This window comes from Wyeomyia smithii, chromosome 2 (genome assembly GCF_029784165.1).
Source record: "Wyeomyia smithii strain HCP4-BCI-WySm-NY-G18 chromosome 2, ASM2978416v1, whole genome shotgun sequence".
NCBI classification, from domain to species: Eukaryota; Metazoa; Arthropoda; class Insecta; order Diptera; family Culicidae; genus Wyeomyia; species Wyeomyia smithii.
In genome coordinates this window covers 184,603,085-184,622,296 of record NC_073695.1, presented here as the reverse complement: position 1 = coordinate 184,622,296, position 19,212 = coordinate 184,603,085, and the positions used below count along the sequence as shown (strand labels likewise).

At 41.0% G+C, this 19,212-nt stretch overlaps 2 protein-coding genes across 2 annotated transcripts; one reads left to right on the top strand and one right to left on the bottom strand.

Annotated features, from left to right (window-relative positions):
* Window positions 1-3,699: 3,699 nt before the first annotated feature.
* Window positions 3,700-4,253, top strand: LOC129722963 (cuticle protein 19-like). The gene is made up of 2 exons (XM_055676854.1): window positions 3,700-3,754; window positions 3,812-4,253. Exons 1-2 carry the CDS (start codon window positions 3,746-3,748, stop codon window positions 4,142-4,144), a joined length of 342 nt encoding a protein of 113 aa, XP_055532829.1. The 5' UTR covers window positions 3,700-3,745; the 3' UTR covers window positions 4,145-4,253.
* Window positions 4,254-9,097: 4,844 nt separating this feature from the next.
* On the bottom strand, window positions 9,098-17,378 carry LOC129722565 (serine/arginine repetitive matrix protein 2-like). The gene is made up of 5 exons (XM_055676138.1): window positions 17,220-17,378; window positions 16,225-16,838; window positions 10,456-14,758; window positions 10,211-10,394; window positions 9,098-10,152 (listed from the first exon to the last, which is right to left on the bottom strand). Exons 2-5 carry the CDS (start codon window positions 16,607-16,609, stop codon window positions 9,562-9,564), a joined length of 5,463 nt encoding a protein of 1,820 aa, XP_055532113.1. The 5' UTR covers window positions 16,610-16,838; window positions 17,220-17,378; the 3' UTR covers window positions 9,098-9,561.
* Between the last annotated feature and the right edge of the window lie 1,834 nt (window positions 17,379-19,212).

Genomic DNA, 19,212 nt, shown 5'->3' with positions numbered 1-19,212 from the left:
ATATCAATATTGTTCAGATCGGTTGTGTAGTTTCTAAGATAATGAAGTTTCGTGATTTTCACATTTCAATACATTACAGACGAAGTCACAGTCCGATTACAGTGAAATTCAATAGGGTGTTATGAGGCAGCTAGACCTTTCATTTGACACTAATTTTGTAGAAATCGGTTCAACCATCTCTGAGAAAAGTGAGTGAGTTTATGTAGTCTTCGGAATATGTTCCATTTCATAGCTGGATTTCAGATTTTTAAACATAACAGGAAAAGTAATAATCCATTCGCAAAAAAAATCATTAGGGTCTTATGGGGCAACAAGACTTTCCATATGACACTGATGAGATCAAACAGTCTCCAGAACACGTTTCTTTCCATAACTTCTGAACCATATGTTCAATCTTCATAAAATTCAAAAGTTGAGGGTTTTTAGGTAGCCCGTTCATTTGAAACCAATTTTGTTCAAATCGGTTGTGTAGTTTCTGAGATATTGATGTTTCGTGATTTTTACATTTTGATACATAACCTCTAAACTAGAAATCAGATTACAATAAAATTCAATAGGGTCTTAAAGGGCAACTAGACCTTTCGTTTGCAATTGATTTCATTGAAATCGATTCAGCCATCTCTGAGGAAATCGAGTGAGATTGGGAGAGCGTTACACACACACATGCAGAAAATGCTCAGCTCGTCGAGCTGAGTCGAGTGGTATACGCAAGCTTAGGAGAATGACTGGAGAGCGACTGACGACTTTTCCCTCTCTTCACTCTAACAGCCTCATGCATGCGCTATTCATGAGAGCTCACATACAGCTACAGTTTAAACAAGGCAAAGAAACGGTGTTGTGTTGCGTACGACAGCTCATTCTTGCGCATGTATTTTGTTCGTTCGGACATGACAGCCTAGTTTGCTCATTTTGAGGATGTCCTGTTCCTGTTGACAGCCTGCTGATCGGCTGCGGCTGTCGTCGACTTGCATTTTTTCGTTTCTCCTTTTTCACAGGCCGGTGGCATATTGAATACAAAGCAAACCGTTTCCATTGTTGATATTATTTCCCACGTAAGAAAAAACGTGCTTCGCACTATCTCTCTTTCATTCTTTCATCGGCCTTACTGTCGTGATCATAATCACCTGACTTCCCGCTCGGATCCGTGTTGAAGGATGTCGGAAGATTATAGGCTGTCATTTACGACAGCTTGGAAATACCAACACACATATGAAGAAGAAAAATAACAGTCCGTATGGAGTTGCATGTGTACTGTCGTCAGTTGCTGTCGAACTGTTCACCGAACGTGTGGGGAGCAGTGAGAGCTGTGCAATACAATGAGAGCCGGATCAGTTGAAAATTTGCTGTCATTTTTTTTTCCTCATCTATTTTTTGCTGTCATTGTCTTGCAGTCATTTTCATAACACTGGGTATACGACATTCGGCCCTTTTGAGCACTTTTATACCTTTAGTTTTTGTAGTGACTGCTATACCTTTCTAGGAGAGAGGTAAAAAGTGAAATGATAGAAATGACTTTTAATTTCAACTTCAATCCCGAGCAAGGCCGCAAACATTGAAATAGTACAATATTAAATTTAAATGATGTTGAGGCCACATATTTTGATCGTAGCTATAGTTTTAAACAGTCTGCGGGTTTCGTTTCTTTCTATAACTTTCAAACCACATGTTTAAACATTATGAAATTCATTGTTTAAGGGTTTGAAAGCCCATTTATTTGAATTCAACTATGTTCATAGCTTCTGAGATATAAGAGCGTTTTTCACATTCTGACGCAGCGCCAAAACTAAAAGTTTGATTACGATGAAATTTAATAGCAACCTAAGCGGCAAATAGACCCTTAATTTGACACCAAGATAGAAAGAATCGGTCAGATCATCTCCGAGAAAAGTGAATGCGAAAGAAAGGTGCACATACACACGTACACACCCACACACAAACACAAACACCTATACATGCATATATGCAGAAAATGCTCGATTCGTCGAACTGAGTAGAGTAGTATATGACATTCGGCCATTTCAATCATTTTTCTACCTTTTAATTAGCCAGTGATCGTTAGGAGAAAGTCAATATATTTACTTTCATTATGTGATTTCACATTTTTATTAACAACGGACAAAGTTACAATCCGATTGCAGTGAAATTCAATTGCAACCTATGGGGCAACTAGACCTTTCATTTGACACTAATTTTGTGAAAATCGGTTCAGCCATCACTGAGAAAAATGAGTGAGTTTAAACAACCTCAGGATAACTTTTCTTTACATAACTTTTAAACCATATGTTCAATCATAACGAAATTCAAAAGTTAAGGGTTCTAGGGACAGCCCAATCATTTGAAACCAATTTTATTGAAATCGGTTGTGCGGTTTCTGAGATATTGATGTTTCGTGATTTTTACATTTTGATACATAACCTCTAAACTAAAAATCCGATTACAATGAAATTCAATAGCAACTTATGGCGCAACTAGACCTTTCATTTGCATTTAATTTTATGAAAATCGGTCCAGCCATCTCTGAGAAAAGTTAGTGAGAAAAAAAAGTTGCACATACATAAACACACACACACATACACACAAACATACATACATACAGAAAATGCTCAGTTCGTCGAAAGTAGTCGAGTGGTATATGACATTCGGCCATTGGGACCACTTTTATACCTTCGGTTTTTCCAGTGATTGCTATACCTTTCTAGGAGAAAGGTAAAAACGCCCTACTATATAGTCTGTTATCGTTACTTTTACTTACTGTAACTGTTTTACGCGAGGACGTACAATCGAGCAATAAAAACGTGTAAAAAAAACGCGTTATTTGAAAAAACGTGTAAAATGAAACCGCGTAAAAAAAAACTTTACTGTATATACCTGTGGACATTCTACACGTACGATAAGTGGAGTTAAATGGTCCGTAATTGCGGACCCCGCAAACACTGTGGAATTTTTCGAGAGTTTATCCTACTGAACTCAGTTCTTGTATATAATTAAATTCCTTTAACTCTAAAGAAACTAATCTGTTACATTTCTTTGTATCAAAAATTGGCCTACTCACTTTACCTCACGTACTTATTCACTTTCGTCACACTTATTAATAATTCAATTGTCGTTTAGGCAAAAAAATTTACCAACTATACATTTTGAACATATAAAAAGGAAACTATTCTTGTGCACTGAAATGCTTCCTCAAGGTTTTCTAAGGACTCTGCGTATCGTGAATCACATTCCCATTTTGTCTCTGCTCTTGCGTGAGAGTTGTGCAATATTTCTCGATTAGGTATGATAGTTTAATTGCGTCAAAAACAATCGTTTAACCCTGAGTATTGAAAGGGCTCAAAACTATGCCATGTGTTTATCACATTTTTGTGAAAATGCATGCTAGTATATATGAGCACCATCAGCATGGTCGACAAAAAAAAAACATACTTAATAGCATGAGAAAGTTTAGAGCGCACGAGTGTCCCAATTCAGTATGTATGTACAAACATTTGATCGAAGCCGTTCACCAGCATGCAAGCGTCAGTTCTTAATCGAATTAATTATTCAAAACTGACTTAATAGCCAAAGAAAGTTCGTTTGGTGGAAAACGGAAAAGAAAAATAACCTTCTACTAAACAAAAAGCACGGCGAACGCCGGCTAATGAAACTCTAAGTCATTCAGTATAAAAGTTACGAAGCTTATTGGAACCAACATCAGTTTCTGTTCAGTGTTCCAACAGTAAAGTTAACCATTAACAGGAGATCCAAGATGTTTAAGGTAAGTAGTTTCGATTCAGTGACTGTAGTCGGTTTCTAACAACTATCTTTCAAATAGATCATCGTTCTGGTTGCCTGTCTGGCTGTCGTTGCTTCTGCCCAATTTTTCGGAGGAGATCAAGGCCATCATGAAGATTACCATACTTATCCCAAGTATAAGTATGAATACGGTGTAAAGGATTACAAAACCAAGGACCACAAGAGCCAGTGGGAGAGTCGGGATGGAGACCTCGTCAAGGGACAGTACACGCTTGACGAAGCCGATGGAACACACCGCATTGTAGAGTACACTTCTGACCACAAGACTGGTTTCCAGCCCCATGTTCTGCGTGAGGGACACGCCCACCACCCGCACGGAGAGAGCTATGCCAATATCGAACAGCACTATTGAAAAATGGATCGCTATAAGCTAAGTTGCACCAGAGACGCTGCTAATGTTCCTTCTGCTAATCGAAAATTTTTGCACCCAGAACCATTTTATTTTCCTAATGCTTGTTTTACTGTAGTCAATAAAATTTTCTTTACATAAATAACTGACTTTTTGACGTTGGAAGCCTTTTTACTGCTGAATATTATATTACAAGTCAAAAACCACGATAAAATGTTTTCTCTGGTAGTTTTATGGGTTTAGAGGACTGCTGTAAGTTTGCTGGGAACATTACAAATTAGAGGCTCAAGTTTCGAGCGTTTCCGAATGCAAAGAAACCTTGCCTGTGGAAGCCATTTTGTTTCACTCAGAGCTTGTTCGTATGCTGCATTGGGTCAGTAGCTTTTTACAATAAATTATAGGATTGCGATAAGGTATTTATCACTATTTCACTTATGTTTCATGGATAACTCCCGGTTCGCAGATCTATGGGACCCCGCCAAGCAAGCATTTTCTACACGAAAATAAGGGCATTTTTCAACGCAATTTTTTGAAGTAGAATACTTCTCTCAGGAAGTTCGGCTACATAGGGATGTGAAATGAAAATCTAAAACCGAAAAAAGTGAAAAATATGTCCAATTTCCAATGCTAATAAATCGGTTAGTATTCGATGGATTTCCTTCGTTCTTGCAGCAATAGATTCGTAACTCTTCTAAGATTCTTCCCAAAAGAAGAGAATTGTAATTGTATTATTCACACTATTGTACTATTGAAAATAGTCAAGCTTTGTCAAAACAAAAAATTCGACCTCTGATTGGTAGTTATATGATTGCTTCCCAAGCACGGTCGACAGAATCATATACCTTGCAATTGAAAACATGCTATTTGGCCTATATAAGAGCTTGTTTCAGCCGAAGCCGCCCATAACAGTTTTAGACAGCGACAACAGCAGTCGTCCTTCCTTAGCAGCAGCACTAGCCCCGTGGTTGGTCACCACGTCTCAGGAGCAGCGCGATGCTTCTCAGCGTGTGTCGCCAGACTGCCATTATTCCCCCCGTATTGGGGCAGCATGAAGATTGGGATCAGGAAATCCAATTTTGAAAATCAAAAAGCCTTTTTCAAGGTAAATAAACAAGTCATTGAAAGTTAATAATTTTTGACAACGCAAGCAAGCATTCTGTGTTGGATCCTAGCAATTTAAATCTGTCTCACCCGTCTAATTTACTGAATGTGAAATAGCTTCCACAGTGCATGTTGTGCGTGTATTTTAATTCCCGCACTGTTAGAGCAGCTCAAAGGTTGCGATCAGCAACCGATTTTGAACCGCTAAATGCCTTTTTCAAGGCAAATAAACAAGTAATTGAAGGTTAATAATTTTCTGGCATCAACACAAGCAGACATTCTGTGCGGGATGCAATCAAATTCTGTTGTAGTTGTCTAATTTTTACTTTATTGAGTTAACCCCCCACTGTATGGGCAGCGCAAAGGCTGTGATAAGCATAACCGACTTTGAATAACAAACTGCCCTGTTAGAACGCGTTCACAAAGACAGTTAGGCCTCTGCCATGGTGAACGCGAACGCGAGCGATGGGGCGAGAAGCTTGCCGTAGGTATATAAACAACTCTCTTTACGGCTGTTCGGCATTCTGGATTTTAGCAATCAAAACTTCTGCTGGCTGTCAGATTTTCAGTGTGAAAACAGCCTTCAACTTTGTTGTCAGAGTGCCTGACTACGATTTGGTAATATTGTTTTAGTTAAATGTTTACAAAATTTTACAATATTCCTCTTCCTCTTATTTAATAAAACAGGTAATACGATGCCTTCGTCATACGCAAGTTCACCATAACTCCCGCTATCGGCGTAACACAGAGATGCAATCAGCGTCATATCCGATTTTAAAATCAACAACGAACTGCAAGTTTTAGGACAACCAAACAAATGAATTGAAGATTTAATATTTTCTCGTTCTGAGCTTTAACCAAAAGTTAATTATCTTAATTTGAATTCACATGTACATATACTCTGACTGTTGAAACTTGTTCGCGCCGCAAAGAGTTTGTTCTTTTCCTGTTCAGTGAGATCGTACTTATATGTGCAAACTGAAATTGAGTAGAACTTCAACTTTATTTTCACAGAATTTTCAATACTGCTAGGAAAAATGACTGATACGCAAGCAGCCGGGTTATCTTTCTTGTAAAAGTATTCTACTTCAACCTTGCGGTCGTGGCTTTGCATACAACCTTTCTGTGATTTTTTAATGTCAAATGATGCCTGAAATTAAATATTTTGTAATTGATCGACCTTGCTGGTTCAACGGCAGAAGCTATGTTCGGATTGAGGATACCCTGTAGACACTCGGATGCTTCGGCAAAACATCCAAAAATATTCAAATAGCGAGGAAGAGAAAACTGCAGTTTTCAAGAACAATCTACTAGGACCGGATTGTTGTCACTCCTTCATGGCCAGGAATAAGCAGGAGAGCTGTTAGTTTCAATTAATAACGAGTACTAACGTTTGCGGTAAAAAATGAACTTTTTCAGATGGTGATAAAAAAACTAAGACAGATAATTGAGTTGGATAAATTTCCCATTATAGTGGTAATTATATTATCTTATTTGCATTCTACGCCCTTGCGAGCGGCCTTCCAAGAGTTAACCGGAACATTCGCCATGGCGGACAAAAACATGCTTTTGGGCATGTTTTTAAGCTCTTTCTTGGTTTTTTTAGTAATTCCTCCTCCGTTTTCGCGACAGAATTGTTGGAATAGATCTTGCGCTTCAAGTTTGCCCAGAAATTCTCAATGGGACGCAGCTGGGGGACGTTGGCCGGATTCGCCGACTTCGGTACCACATCGGGTTGCCACCTCTCCGGGTCTCACCCAAATTCTCCGGGTTTGGGAAGTGATCTCAGGGTCTCCGGCGAACGCGAATTTACTCCGGGAATTTTCTCCTGGGAGGTAGTTTCCGGGTCTCCGGGTAGAAGCAAAATTTCGCTGAGCCTTACACGTGAAACGAAGTCCGTCTAATTCCACCGGACCCGTTAACAGACGCAGGTTGATTTTATTTTTATTTCATTTTTATTTCATTTAGATTTTATTTCATTTAGATTTCATCTGACATCGTGGTCTTAATGATATGGTTCTTAGTACTGAGTACTATTATTAACAGTAGTACTTCACAAATTATTAACAGTAGTTGGACTATGCACAGACACTTATCGACAAAACTTATAGCAAGCGTAAACGACTTTTATTGCCCGAAAACAGAACGAAAACAGTTTGAGAAGTAGAGCCAAAAACAACAACACAATTTACTCTCACAAATCACAACAATGCAGGTATACTTATACTTACTTTTTTGGAGGCTCGACTGCGCCAATACAAAGGTTCGGCTGTTCATCGATTCAGGTGCTCAAGTTAACACAGTCACGAAAAAGTCCTTCGATAACATACTAACCAATCTTGAAAACAAGAACAAACTTCTTGCGGATACTTTCAACAGCGATGGACGCAATGGCAACTCTAGCAAAGCAGAAGAGGAGAACGCGAGCGGGACTGAACGACACACAAACAAGGGGAAGGACTATGGATGGCGCGGAGGGCCCTATCGATTTAGCAACGGATGTTCAGGGCGGAGGAACTGGACATGCTGCGTGCAGGCGGTCGGTACCGGGGTTGTGCATGTTATGCTTCATCATTTACTCAACCGGACCCAATGCAGGCTGCAGCCGATAACGCGCTGTCTGCTAGTGGACTACCTAGTGGATGGATAGCGTAGAGACAAATTCTCAAGCATCCGCTTGCACTCCGGAACACGACAATATCCACATAAGTGGCAACCCTAGTACCACATCGATATTCAGCCGTTCCATCTCCTCTAACGATCGCTTCGAGTAGTGGGCCGACGCCAAATCTGGCCAGAACACCGTGTCTTCGCCCTTATGGTATTTCTTGACGCAACTTCTGGCAGGCACTTCGTATACTATAAATTTCCCCGTTCACGGCCAGCCCGGAGCGAAAGAAGAGCGGCTTTGACATCCCCTTCTCGCTGATTGTCAGCCACAGCCGCACCTTCTTGGAGGACTTGGTCTGTGAAACAAACTTCACCTCGGTGCTTACTTTCTTCGTGGGGGAGGTAAAATACGAAGTGCCCTGCTAATTGTTGCCATCCAGGGTGAGATAGGTCTCGTCGTCCATCAGCACTGCCACGTCGCGATTCGCCGGGAAAACTGACTTGACCATCTTATTCAACCGCTGTTGCTGCGTCATTGCCTGCAGCTCCGAGACCAGTGGACGGGACTGCCGCTTCCTGACATGTATGTCCATGTTCTCCAGATACTTTTTCACTGTTTTACCGCGTGCACCAACCTCCCGGCCAAGTGCATGCAGCGATTTAGCCACTTCGGTCGGTCTTCCTCTTCAGCATCCTTTGAAGCTTTTTGTCGCTCAGGGACGTTGGCCGTCTTTCGATGCTCTGATCGTTGTCCAATAGAGTCAAGATGTAGTAGATGCCGGAACGGGCATACCCGGCGTTCACAAAGTACCGCACGATGTCCGTTTTTTGACGCGGCGAAGTACCGTTCTTTGAACGCGCACACTTCTGAACGGAGTAGCTTCGCTTTTTTCGCCATCACAGTTAGAGATTAGACTGATAGGGCTGTCAAATTTTTTTGCTAACTCATGGGTTACTATGATTGATGATGCATGTGTAGTTTCATCAGTGCGATTAAAGGTAAACCCATGAAATATCGGCAATTTTTGTTAATTTTTTTTACCGCAAACGTTGCGATAGATTGCAGAGAGAACTCCAAGGTGTTCCTGCTGTGAATGTAGTTAACTTGGATGAAATAAATTTATGCGATGATCCGCGAGAGAAGGCTATAAAGTGACGAGGCAGATGATACTAAAATTTTCTAATTTATTGAGAACCATGTTAATTGTGGCCGTCATTGTTTGGACATGGCTGATTAAAACCCGGTTTCAATAGCATCCCTTCTGTTCAGTTTCTACATAACATTTTTGTTTATTACCTTTTAAAATGAATTATATTACTATTCAGTAAGCATACTCAACACAATTGGATGTTAAGTCTAAAATAAAAATATACTGACTTTATCGACAAAATTAACCGTTTTTTTTAATTCGAACTACGCGCTACGCTTTTTAGTTCTTAGCCTTAAATTACAATATTACACGCCACTAAATAGTCCGTTCCGAATGTTGAAGATCCGCTCGAACCGGACGCTGAAAGTTTCGCTTCATTAGATATACTTTCAAATAATTTCTAAAACTAGTTTTCATGTATTTCCGTACATTAACGCTGAACTGAATTCGTTATTATTTCAAATGCACATACGTTTTCGTATGCTATACCTTTTGAATAGACAGAATATGATAGCAGGAAACTGGCAGGCGCTATATTTACAATTATCTGCGTATCACCTAATGTAGTCCCCCGTCGTACGTCGAGTGTCGCATCGATGATCCAGAGGAGCCGATAGTTTCGATGGCGTGGGGCGATTCACGATAGCCCTCCCGACGTGATTTTTTCATGGATTGTGAGGGTGGAAGGGGAGGTGGGAGTGGTGGCTGTGGATGATGTTGATGGTGTTGACTATGCGTATGATGGTAATGATGCTGATGACTATGGTGGTGCGATCGCATATGGGACGATCCGCTGGGTGGGATCGGCGGTGCTCGGTATGAGCCTGAAGGGGGCGGCGGTATGTTTAGATTGTGATTTGTATTAGTAGAATTATTGCCACCATTCGGAGGCGGCGTTGCTGGAGCATACGTAGCAGACGACAAACCAGAACCATTAGAAGAAGGCGTGTTCGAAGGTGTAGAACTGCCACCAGAAGCACGAAAGGGCAGCATTGGTGGTGCATCGCTAAAATCAATCATCTGCACTGGAGGCGGGTTAATGCAACGAGGTTGCATTAGTTCCGGAGGCGGAGAACCCGACGGAGGCGGGGGCGGAGGCATGCTATCCAACTCCGGATCAATACGTTCCTGTTCTTGAAGTTCTAAGTCCTGCGAGAAAGAAAAGAATTGTTTGATATTGCTCTAGTTTAAAATATGCATCTCTTACTGGTAGCTTAAGTCGATCGATCAGACGCTTTCTACCGGTTGCTTTCAGTGTTCGTTTCCGCCGCAGTTTCTTACGCATTTTGGAAGCCGTTATCTTAGCTGGAGAACGTAGGACTTCTCCTCCAGAGGATGATTCATCTCCTGGTGCGACACCGTCTGCGAACAGAACTGATTTTCTCGCAACACTGAAATGAAATCGAAAACTTTAAACACTACGCAAAGCGTGAATAAAGTAAGGTTACCCACCATGCACCAGTTTTTGTGCGAAGGATACTTCGTTCGTATCCTCTGCTGAGGGCCGCAAGTAGTTCCTGGTGCTTGACGGCATCAAATTCTTCTTCTTCGGATGAACTATTGGTCGCAGTAGTTGCAGTTTCCGCCATCAAGCGTTTAACCTCCAATTTAAGCTTTTCCTTGCGCATTCTTTTTTCCATTCGTTTTTTCTCTCGTTCGACGCGAATTTTTTTCTTCAATTCTAGACGTCGTTCGTGTCGCAGTTTCAATTCCTCTGCCGTTAGAATCTTTGGCGTGAGGAGATTCGGCGTTTCTGACGGAGAAGTAACCTGTTGGAAGGGTGTAGATGACGCGGACACGGGCACCGGTGTTTGCGGTGGAGTAGCTTTGATGGACTGATTCAAGGAACCTGGAACAGGTGCTGGTACTGGCGGAACTGCAGTTGGAACAATTTCCAAAACGTTACCAACTTGTTTGACATGAGTCTTGGTAGGGTCCGTTATCGGCAACGGAGGTGGAGGAACTTGAATGTTTGGACTCGAGGGATACATGCCAGTTGGGTACATTTGTTGTGGATGAGGTGAAATTTGTTGTAAGCAACCTCCATGCGGAGTTCTAATCCAACCAGGTTGCGGCGCGCGAGGATTGGGATAGAATTGAGGTCGAGCACCTTGTCCATAGTTGTACTGCGATGGTGACGGAGGAGGTGGCTGCGTTGGAGGTCCACTATGAAAATCTGGAGGGTAGCCGTGCTGGAAGTGCTGTGGCTGAGAAGGATGCATCATTGGCCGCGGACAATTAATGGGATTCGGGTACGGCTGTGTTGGATATTGTTGTTGCGATGGTGGATGGCCATCATTGTGTGTCATTGTGAGTGGTTGAATACGCTGGTAATCTCCGTATTGGTTTGAGCCATGTGCCGGTATGGTATCGGGACGTTTAGGTGCCTCGATGCCGTTCATTCCAAGTACGATATTAATTCGATCATCCAGCGGAATGCGTTTTGGCGAATCACCACCTTCGGGTCCCTCAAGAACCATATCTTCCGGTCCATAGAATCCGTACGTTTTAGAGTAGATATTATTGTATGCGGAACTTTCGTTAAAGCTTTGAGCCTTACGTTTCTGAATTTCCAGGTCGGCATCGTTGATGGTGGAATCGGCGAGACTCTTCTTGTAACCAGCAACAGGAGATTGATCGCTGGGAGGTTTGAAACAAACGCCACTACCACCAGTACTGGTAACAACATCAATCTGATTTTCGCCTGGGGGTTTCTCTTTTGGAGACGGAGGTCGTTGGTAATAGGGAGATCGTGACCGACGCCACTCACGTTCAGTCGAAACTCTGCGACCTCGAGGACTACGATCCCGTTCTGGTGGACTTGGGGGTCTGCGAAGTAGTGTCGGACTCAGGCTTCGGGATCGTGACCGTGACCGTTTACGGCGAGCTGGCGGTGGACTTCTTAACCTTCGCAAAGGTGGACTACGTGAGTGTCGTAGTCGTCGTTCGGAGAACTTTCTCCGATCTCGCTCAAGCGAATCTCGTCGATCTTTGGACCTGCTGCGAATTTGACGATCTTTTGAACGATGTTTACTGCCAGTGTCTTTCGATCTTCTTGGACTGCGATCTTTGGACTTTCGATCTCGAGGGTGTTTTGAATCACGACGATCCCTCCGAGATTGATTATCCTTCGCTGCCGGTTCCGGTGGTTTTTCTGCGGTGTCCTGGGTAATAATTTCCTCCTTTGCATTCGTTTGCTTGTCATCTTCATCGTCATCCTCTGGACCTAGCAGAGCGGATGTCGTACCTGCTGGTACAATTTTGTTCTTCGATTGCAATTTGAGTTTGAACGGTGACTCTCGTTCTAGATTTAAAGGTTTGATAGTACTCGCCACAGACTCATGGCTGGTTGTTTCACTTAACGAGTCATCTTTGATGCTGTAGATTTTCGAAGAAGCCGGTAAACCAAAACCTGCTCTTTTCAGCATCAAATGTTCGGGAATAATTAATGGCGCTGGAGTGGAAGGCATTTGCGGCATTGAAGTAGAAAGCTCTTGAGGTATTGGAACAGGAGGCGCCGGAAGCACTGGTACAGGCAACTCAGATACCCGTGCTGCTTCCGGCATTAGATCTGAATCCAATGGCGATTGATCAGATTGAATCAGTTCACTGGCCAGTTTTTCTATATCTTCCGCTGAAATTATTGGTTTCAATGGCGTTTTCTTCCGCTTCACAAAAACTTTCTTTCTCTTTTTGTCTTTGCTAGAGCTGTCCGTTGATTCCGAATCCGAAGAAGTTGAACTAGAACTGGATGATGAACTGGAAGAGCTGGAGTCTGAGCTCGAGCTTGAACTGTCCGAACTACTGCTGGAGCTGGTCGTACTAGGGGATGCTTTATGAAGACTCTCTAACTCTAGGTCAGTTGTCATTTTACTCTTCTCCGGTGTATCAACAGTTGCAGGTTTCTGTGTATCGGTTGTTATTGATTGAACAAAGTTATGATACTCGTCAACCAATTTATCTGGTGTTTTTTCCGCAACCACAGGGGGAGATATCTTGTCGGCTTCCTTCATTAACGGAACAATTCCCTTCAATTGACCCACGCTTTCCAACTTGTTTTTGATTGATTTTATTTGATTCTGAATATTAAGTAGATCGTCCAGTGGAATAATCTGTTCATGAGTGCTTACGGGAATCAGTCTCTTTCTTTTGAGTTCTTCTTCTGTGGTCAGTGGAGGTTTTCCCTTTGTTTCTGGCTTCGGAGTATCCACCGATACTTTACTGGTGACTGAGACTAGTGGACTAAACTCATCGTTTTCCCAATTCGACGCATAATCGTCGGTGTCCGGAGAATCCGTTTCCTTTCTGTTACGATCTTCTAGTTCCGCTTTTTGCATGTCGGTCAAAGGCTTTGAATGTTTCTTGCTGCCAGAGTTCAGATCGTCTAAGAAGGAACAATTGAATTTCTTTCTAGCTGGTGTAGATTCTGTTGGCTTTAGCATCATTTCCGCAGCTTTCGGATCCGGACCTTCGTGCTCGGGTGTTTCCTGAGAAACCGTTTCCATGCCTAGAGCTTGATCGCGCTTTTTCTTCTCTTTTTCCTCATCAGTCAGAGGTTCTTGCTTCACAATACTGTAGTCTATTTGAATTTGTCCGAACTCTTTTTCATCTCCATCATCGTCTTTCTCAAGCTTGATCCTTCTTACGATAGTATCATGCTCTTCATCGTCTTCGTATAAAGATGTAGACGCATCCAACTCAGTGTCAGTATCATCGCACTCTGTTGGGTTTGTGTCCAGTTTTACATCTTCTGTATTTTCATTATTTTTTTCCTTCTCTGAGGTCGACTTACTACGTTTTTTATCTTCCTTGCGTTTATCCTTGGATTTTTTTCTATGCGATGATCCGCTTTTCCTGGATTTCTTCGAGGCTGTTTTACTTTTCATCTTTTTCTTTCGTTTCGAAGAAGATTGAGTTTCATTTTTTTTGTAATTTTTGTCATGCTTGTTCATTTTGGACTCTTCTCTACTTTGGTCTGAATCTCTATCGTCATCGTAGGCCTGTAATGCAGCAATAGCCGGTGTAATCGGGGCTTGTCGGAGAGATGTGGAATGGGCCGATTTGTTATCAATCACTCGCTCCCGCCAGCTTATGATCGGTGGACTAGTAGTGTACTTAATCGCAGAGAGCACAACTGGTGATTTTTCATGTTCCTTTTTTGTGGCCAGTGGTGGCGAGTGGCTAAGCTGAATACGGCGTCTAAGAACACTTTCCCCTGATTTATCTTTACTGTCCTTTTTGCTGATTGCATAGGAAGCCACTTTAACTCCCGCCGACTTTGCTCGTGTCTTGTCGCGTTCTCTCGATCGAGATCTACGTTTAGATTTTTCTTCATTCTTGTTTTTGTCGATGTTAGGTGTTTTACCGCGCTCTATTTTGGATCGGTTAGCGTCTTTTGGTTTTGAAGAGTTCTGCTCCTTTGGGATACCCCGGGGTGTTCCGCTTCTGCGGCTAACGCTTTTTCGCTGTTCGATACTTTTCGATCTTCCGTACGTTTGCATCTGGGAACGGTCTCGCTCTTTCAGTTTAGATAAATCCTTGGATCCCACCTTCTCGCGTTCGTTACTCCGTTCCTTCTTTCTTTTTTCTTTCGACCTTTCCACTTCCTTGGACCGCTTGGATTCTGTGGATTTCTCTTTGCTGGCGCTCTTGCTAGAGCTAGCATCTTTAGTGTCGGTTTTTCGCTTTTTGATAGGTGGTGTTTTATCACGGGATGGTGAAACCTGTGAAGGCAGTTCGGGCTGTACCGATGGACCTGGTGAAAGAATGTAATGTTGGAGATGACAAAGAAAATCCGATAAAATTATTTGTTAGTAAATCGGTAACGTTGACGTTTGATGCAGGGTTCGTCAATTTTCGTTTGACAACCTAATTCTGATTTGAACTCGGTTCCATTGGAAACTTGAAAGACTTCGATTTAGTCGTAGGTCTAGATTTTAGACCCCAAACGCGTTTTCAATAATCGATGCATGCTTATTGTAATATTTGTATGATGCTAATAAGAAATTGCCTGTTGTGAAAGCTATAAAAAATCAGTGAATGATTTCAAGGACGAATTTTCGCGTACAATGAACAAACCATCTATAACTTAAAGTTGATATCTTGGAGGAGAACGTGTTGTTATGTTTGTGACTCTCATCAAACTTACTTTTGTTTCTAACTATTTCAACTGACACTTATTACGGCTTAAATGCAAAGCTTGTTCAAGTAGCAAGATTGATTGGTAACGGAGGTTTACCACAAAAGATCAAAATAATGGTCGCAGTGGTACAAATCATATAAAAAAAAAAACGGAAGTTTTTTGTCGATGAATTATTGGGAAGTGTATTAATTTGCTTAATTTAATCGCAAACATTTAGGTACCTGTTATGGAAAAATCATAATATTTTAAGCTGTTTAGGCTCAATTATAATGGATACGTTTGCGTTGCGTTAACGTTAATTTGACAGAAAATGTATGAACTAACATTTGACAGCAAACGTAACCGCGACGTATCCATTGTGTTTGGGACTTTCATACGGAGAAAAGCATGCCTATCTCAAAATATATAGGATGTCGAACGTCTTCGTCAGTGGTTTTCTTCGGCCCCCTTTTGCATAAGATTGCTGCAGAAAAACTGCCGAAGAAAACCTATTATGATTACTAACTAATATTTACAAGTATTTGAAGTTGCTATAGTAACTTCGATGCTATGGACAAAATAGTTGAGTTACATTTTAAATCATCGCAACACAACTTAAAACAACATAGAATCACTATGAAAGTCTAAAATTTTTTTTTATTTGCCATTTCTCGTGATTATGAATGCAGGGTTAATCACTTATCTGTTCACTGAACAACTGTCGATCTTTTTTTTTACTCACATTCGTTCTGATCAAAATGAACGCAAGCTGAATGCGTGAGTAAGACCTTGTTATTCCTTTACAAGATGAGTGTGTGAACGGAGTCTCTTCATTTAAAAAACACTTGTTTAATAATCAAATCTAACCATCTCTTTTAGGTGATTTTCCACGAGCTGTTTCACGTCAAAAGCATTTTTTCAGCGATATAAAACTTTAAATTTTTGATTATTTAATAGTAATCATCCTCTATCGATCACAAACAGTTTAGCCCGATACTTTACAAACCAGCTTTCTGTTAAATAAATACTTCCCAGAATATTAATGCATCGATCCGAAAAAGAGTATTCTACGAGTAACGCATATCATCAACACCACTTACTTGAGGCACCACTCTTCTTTTCTTCCTTTTTCGCGGCGGATTGCTCAGCGGTCGAGTTTATCTCCGCCAACTTAACCTTCAGTTTCTCCTCCTTAAGAACACCCTTTTCCGCAATCTTCTGATCGCCATTTTTCTCTGTTGCTGCAATATTTTTGCTCACTGCTGGCGCCTTTTCCTGTATTCCAGCCGTCTTTGTTGTAACTTTCTCCGGAAAATCACTACCCTCCGGTTCAACCGTTCGATTAACAGTGGGCAACACCGGTGTAGCCAAACCATCGTCAGCCTGGACGAATTTCATGATTTCGATTGGCGTGAGATCTGTCGTCGGCAGTGGAGGGGTACACGAAGGTTCCCTCGTATTCGATGAATCGTCCTCGAAATCCATCGCGACGACAAATCGTCTGCAATCTAAACTGTATCGATACTAGAAGTGGTACGTTGGAGCAACACTTTAGAACGAAGCACGGACAATTTTCTTCTCCACCAGGGATTGAAACTACTGCACCACGACGACGTCCATTGTTGTTTTTTGTCTGTCACTTTTGAGGACCGTGAAAAATGAAGTTTGCCTGCCTCGCGTTAAGCTCTGGAGGGTTACTGTGTTGCCAAATTCTCTGAAAAAAAAAGAATTTTTGACGTTTATACTTTAAAATAATTTTATTTTAAAGACACGATTTAAATGTAAACAAAAACTTCTTTCTTGTCGAAACTAAGTTATTCGAAGACACAGCCAAACATATATTTTGAATATTTGAGCTAGTCTTGCAAATGTGCATTTGGTACAAAAAAGTGCATCGATTAACCAACTGATATCTAGTATTTGTTCGACAACACTTCATCTCACTAAATAAAGCACCCCATCAAACAAAACATCATGATTGTTTTGAGCACTAAGCACTCACATTATCATACAATCAAGAAAAAAAAAGATCTTGCCGAATCGAAGATAAAACAATATTTAGGTTGTTTAGCTTAACTACAACAATGTTCTTTACCGAGAACTGATGTTGCTTGTGTCAATCTGCGCGTAGAACAAATTTCATTAATTTTAATCGATTTATTTGGGAGAAAAATAAATTAAAAGTAACAATCAGCACAAAGCACAAGGCGACTCGATTTGCCACTTTTTCACTGATTTGACGCATGAATCGCACGAGCGCACACATGTGCGTTGATATAACACTCACACTAAGACAAGACGCGACAGCTGGCTTCTTATTTTTCTTTTCGTAACAGCCGTCATCCCCGACGAAATTTTTTTGAACGTTCCATACCGTTGATGCCAGAATGATTATTTTTAACAACTTCTGCAGGTCAATGAAAATAAAACATATTAAAATTGCAATATATAGGCGAAAAATACTCAATTCTTATTTATTATTTTATTTTATGTTCAATAAAGCATACTTCTATTATCAAATTTTTTCTTCCTAAGTTTCTTGGTACCCAAATTTTTTCTTTCTAAGTTTCTTGGACTTCAACCGAAATAGTAATAAACGATTAATCAATGCATTTTTAAAGTTATAACAGTGAAATACATTGACTCTCCAGCATCACTGCTTTACAGTGAAAAGTAACCTCGTTGTATTTTCTACGTGACGATTGCGTTATCGAATTCAGCCAATCAGCAGCCGGTTCAAATTGGTTGAATGTAACGGTGACCGGCTGTCACGTCTTGTCTTAGCACTCACATACTTGCTTTGACAGCTTGACAAACTTGTACGCCAGTGATGGAAGTGAAAGTGAAAATTTGGAAGTCGATAATGCAGTTTCCAACTATTCACGAGCATCACACATCGATATATAGATGGCAGGAAAAGATTCACATAATAGAAATGGGTTGTTTAGCCACAGAGAACAGACGTTCACCTTCTTTTCAAAAGATGTGTAAAAACTTGCAACCGTCATTTACCACTGAGAGCAAGCGCACCGGTGAGTTGCCATTTGAGTTGTTATTTTCACAACGCTGGCAGTTGCTATTTTGGATAGCAACCGATTTTCGCACCGGTCGTTGCTAATGGGGATTACCAATTCCACTATTTCTTTTTCACACCAGCAGTTGCCAATTTCTGAAGACCGTCACTAGCCAGCGTTGGCAAAATGTTTGTTTGTGATGTATTTCGAATATTTTTTTGCGGATCAAATAATAACCAACTTATCCGTCAGTCAATCGTTTCCGGAATGATCTACGTTCTTTCTACTTCATAAAAAGTTCCCTCCATTGCACATAACTTCGTTTTAACTTTGTTTCCGTTCTCCCAAGCTATCGATAGCATAATTCTTTTGCAGATTTTTTTACTTGTGCGTACATAAATTTTTTCATCCTTATATGTTTATTTAAAGTAATTCCGTAAAACTGGGCACGTTGCGCAACGTTGGCTTAAAGGACTATTCTACTGAAAGTTGGCGAACTGTCATTAGTTGTATTCTGTATTTCATGCTGTCTCGGTTCCCACAGTTTGCTATTATTATTTGAAAATTTGCCGCCAAAAAGAACTTAAAGATAGAACGCGTAAATTGTTTTCGATTATTTGATTGATTCTAGTGATGAAGAAAGTGATTTCGCAAAACAAATTTCCTTATACGCGATTAAGAAAATGGTTTTTGGAAAGATTCGGGGCGACTTTCAGCCTAGTAAATACCCAAAAAAAAAACGCCACGCGGAGGAAGGTGCCATCCAGCGTTTTAACAACGGTCTATACCGATGACCATTTCCTACGCCGCTTTCGAACGCATCTTAGGTTGTTTTTGAAGATTGAAACAGCGGTAAAGGAGAAAAATGGATTTTTATACAACGACCGAACGAAACGGGAAAATAGTTAGTAATACTCCCGAGCAGATTTGCTTAAACCCTCCAGGTTTATTTAACAACATTGGCCAATCTTGTGAGGATTTAAGCTTTCCGCATCGTTTAGGTTACAGACCAAAATGCCAACCAAAATGGTCATCTCAATGAAAAATCTATACAAAATGTTAGCCTGCCCGAAA

Coding starts and splice junctions, on each gene's coding strand:
- LOC129722565 (XM_055676138.1), bottom strand. CDS start 16,609: ATGGATTTCGAGGACGATTCATCGAATACGAGGGAACCTTCGTGTACC. Junction 14,759..16,224: donor AAAGAAGAGTGGTGCCTCAA/GTAAGTGGTGTT, acceptor TTCTTTCACCAG/GTCCATCGGTACAGCCCGAA. Junction 10,153..10,210: donor TCGATCGACTTAAGCTACCA/GTAAGAGATGCA, acceptor TCTTTCTCGCAG/GACTTAGAACTTCAAGAACA.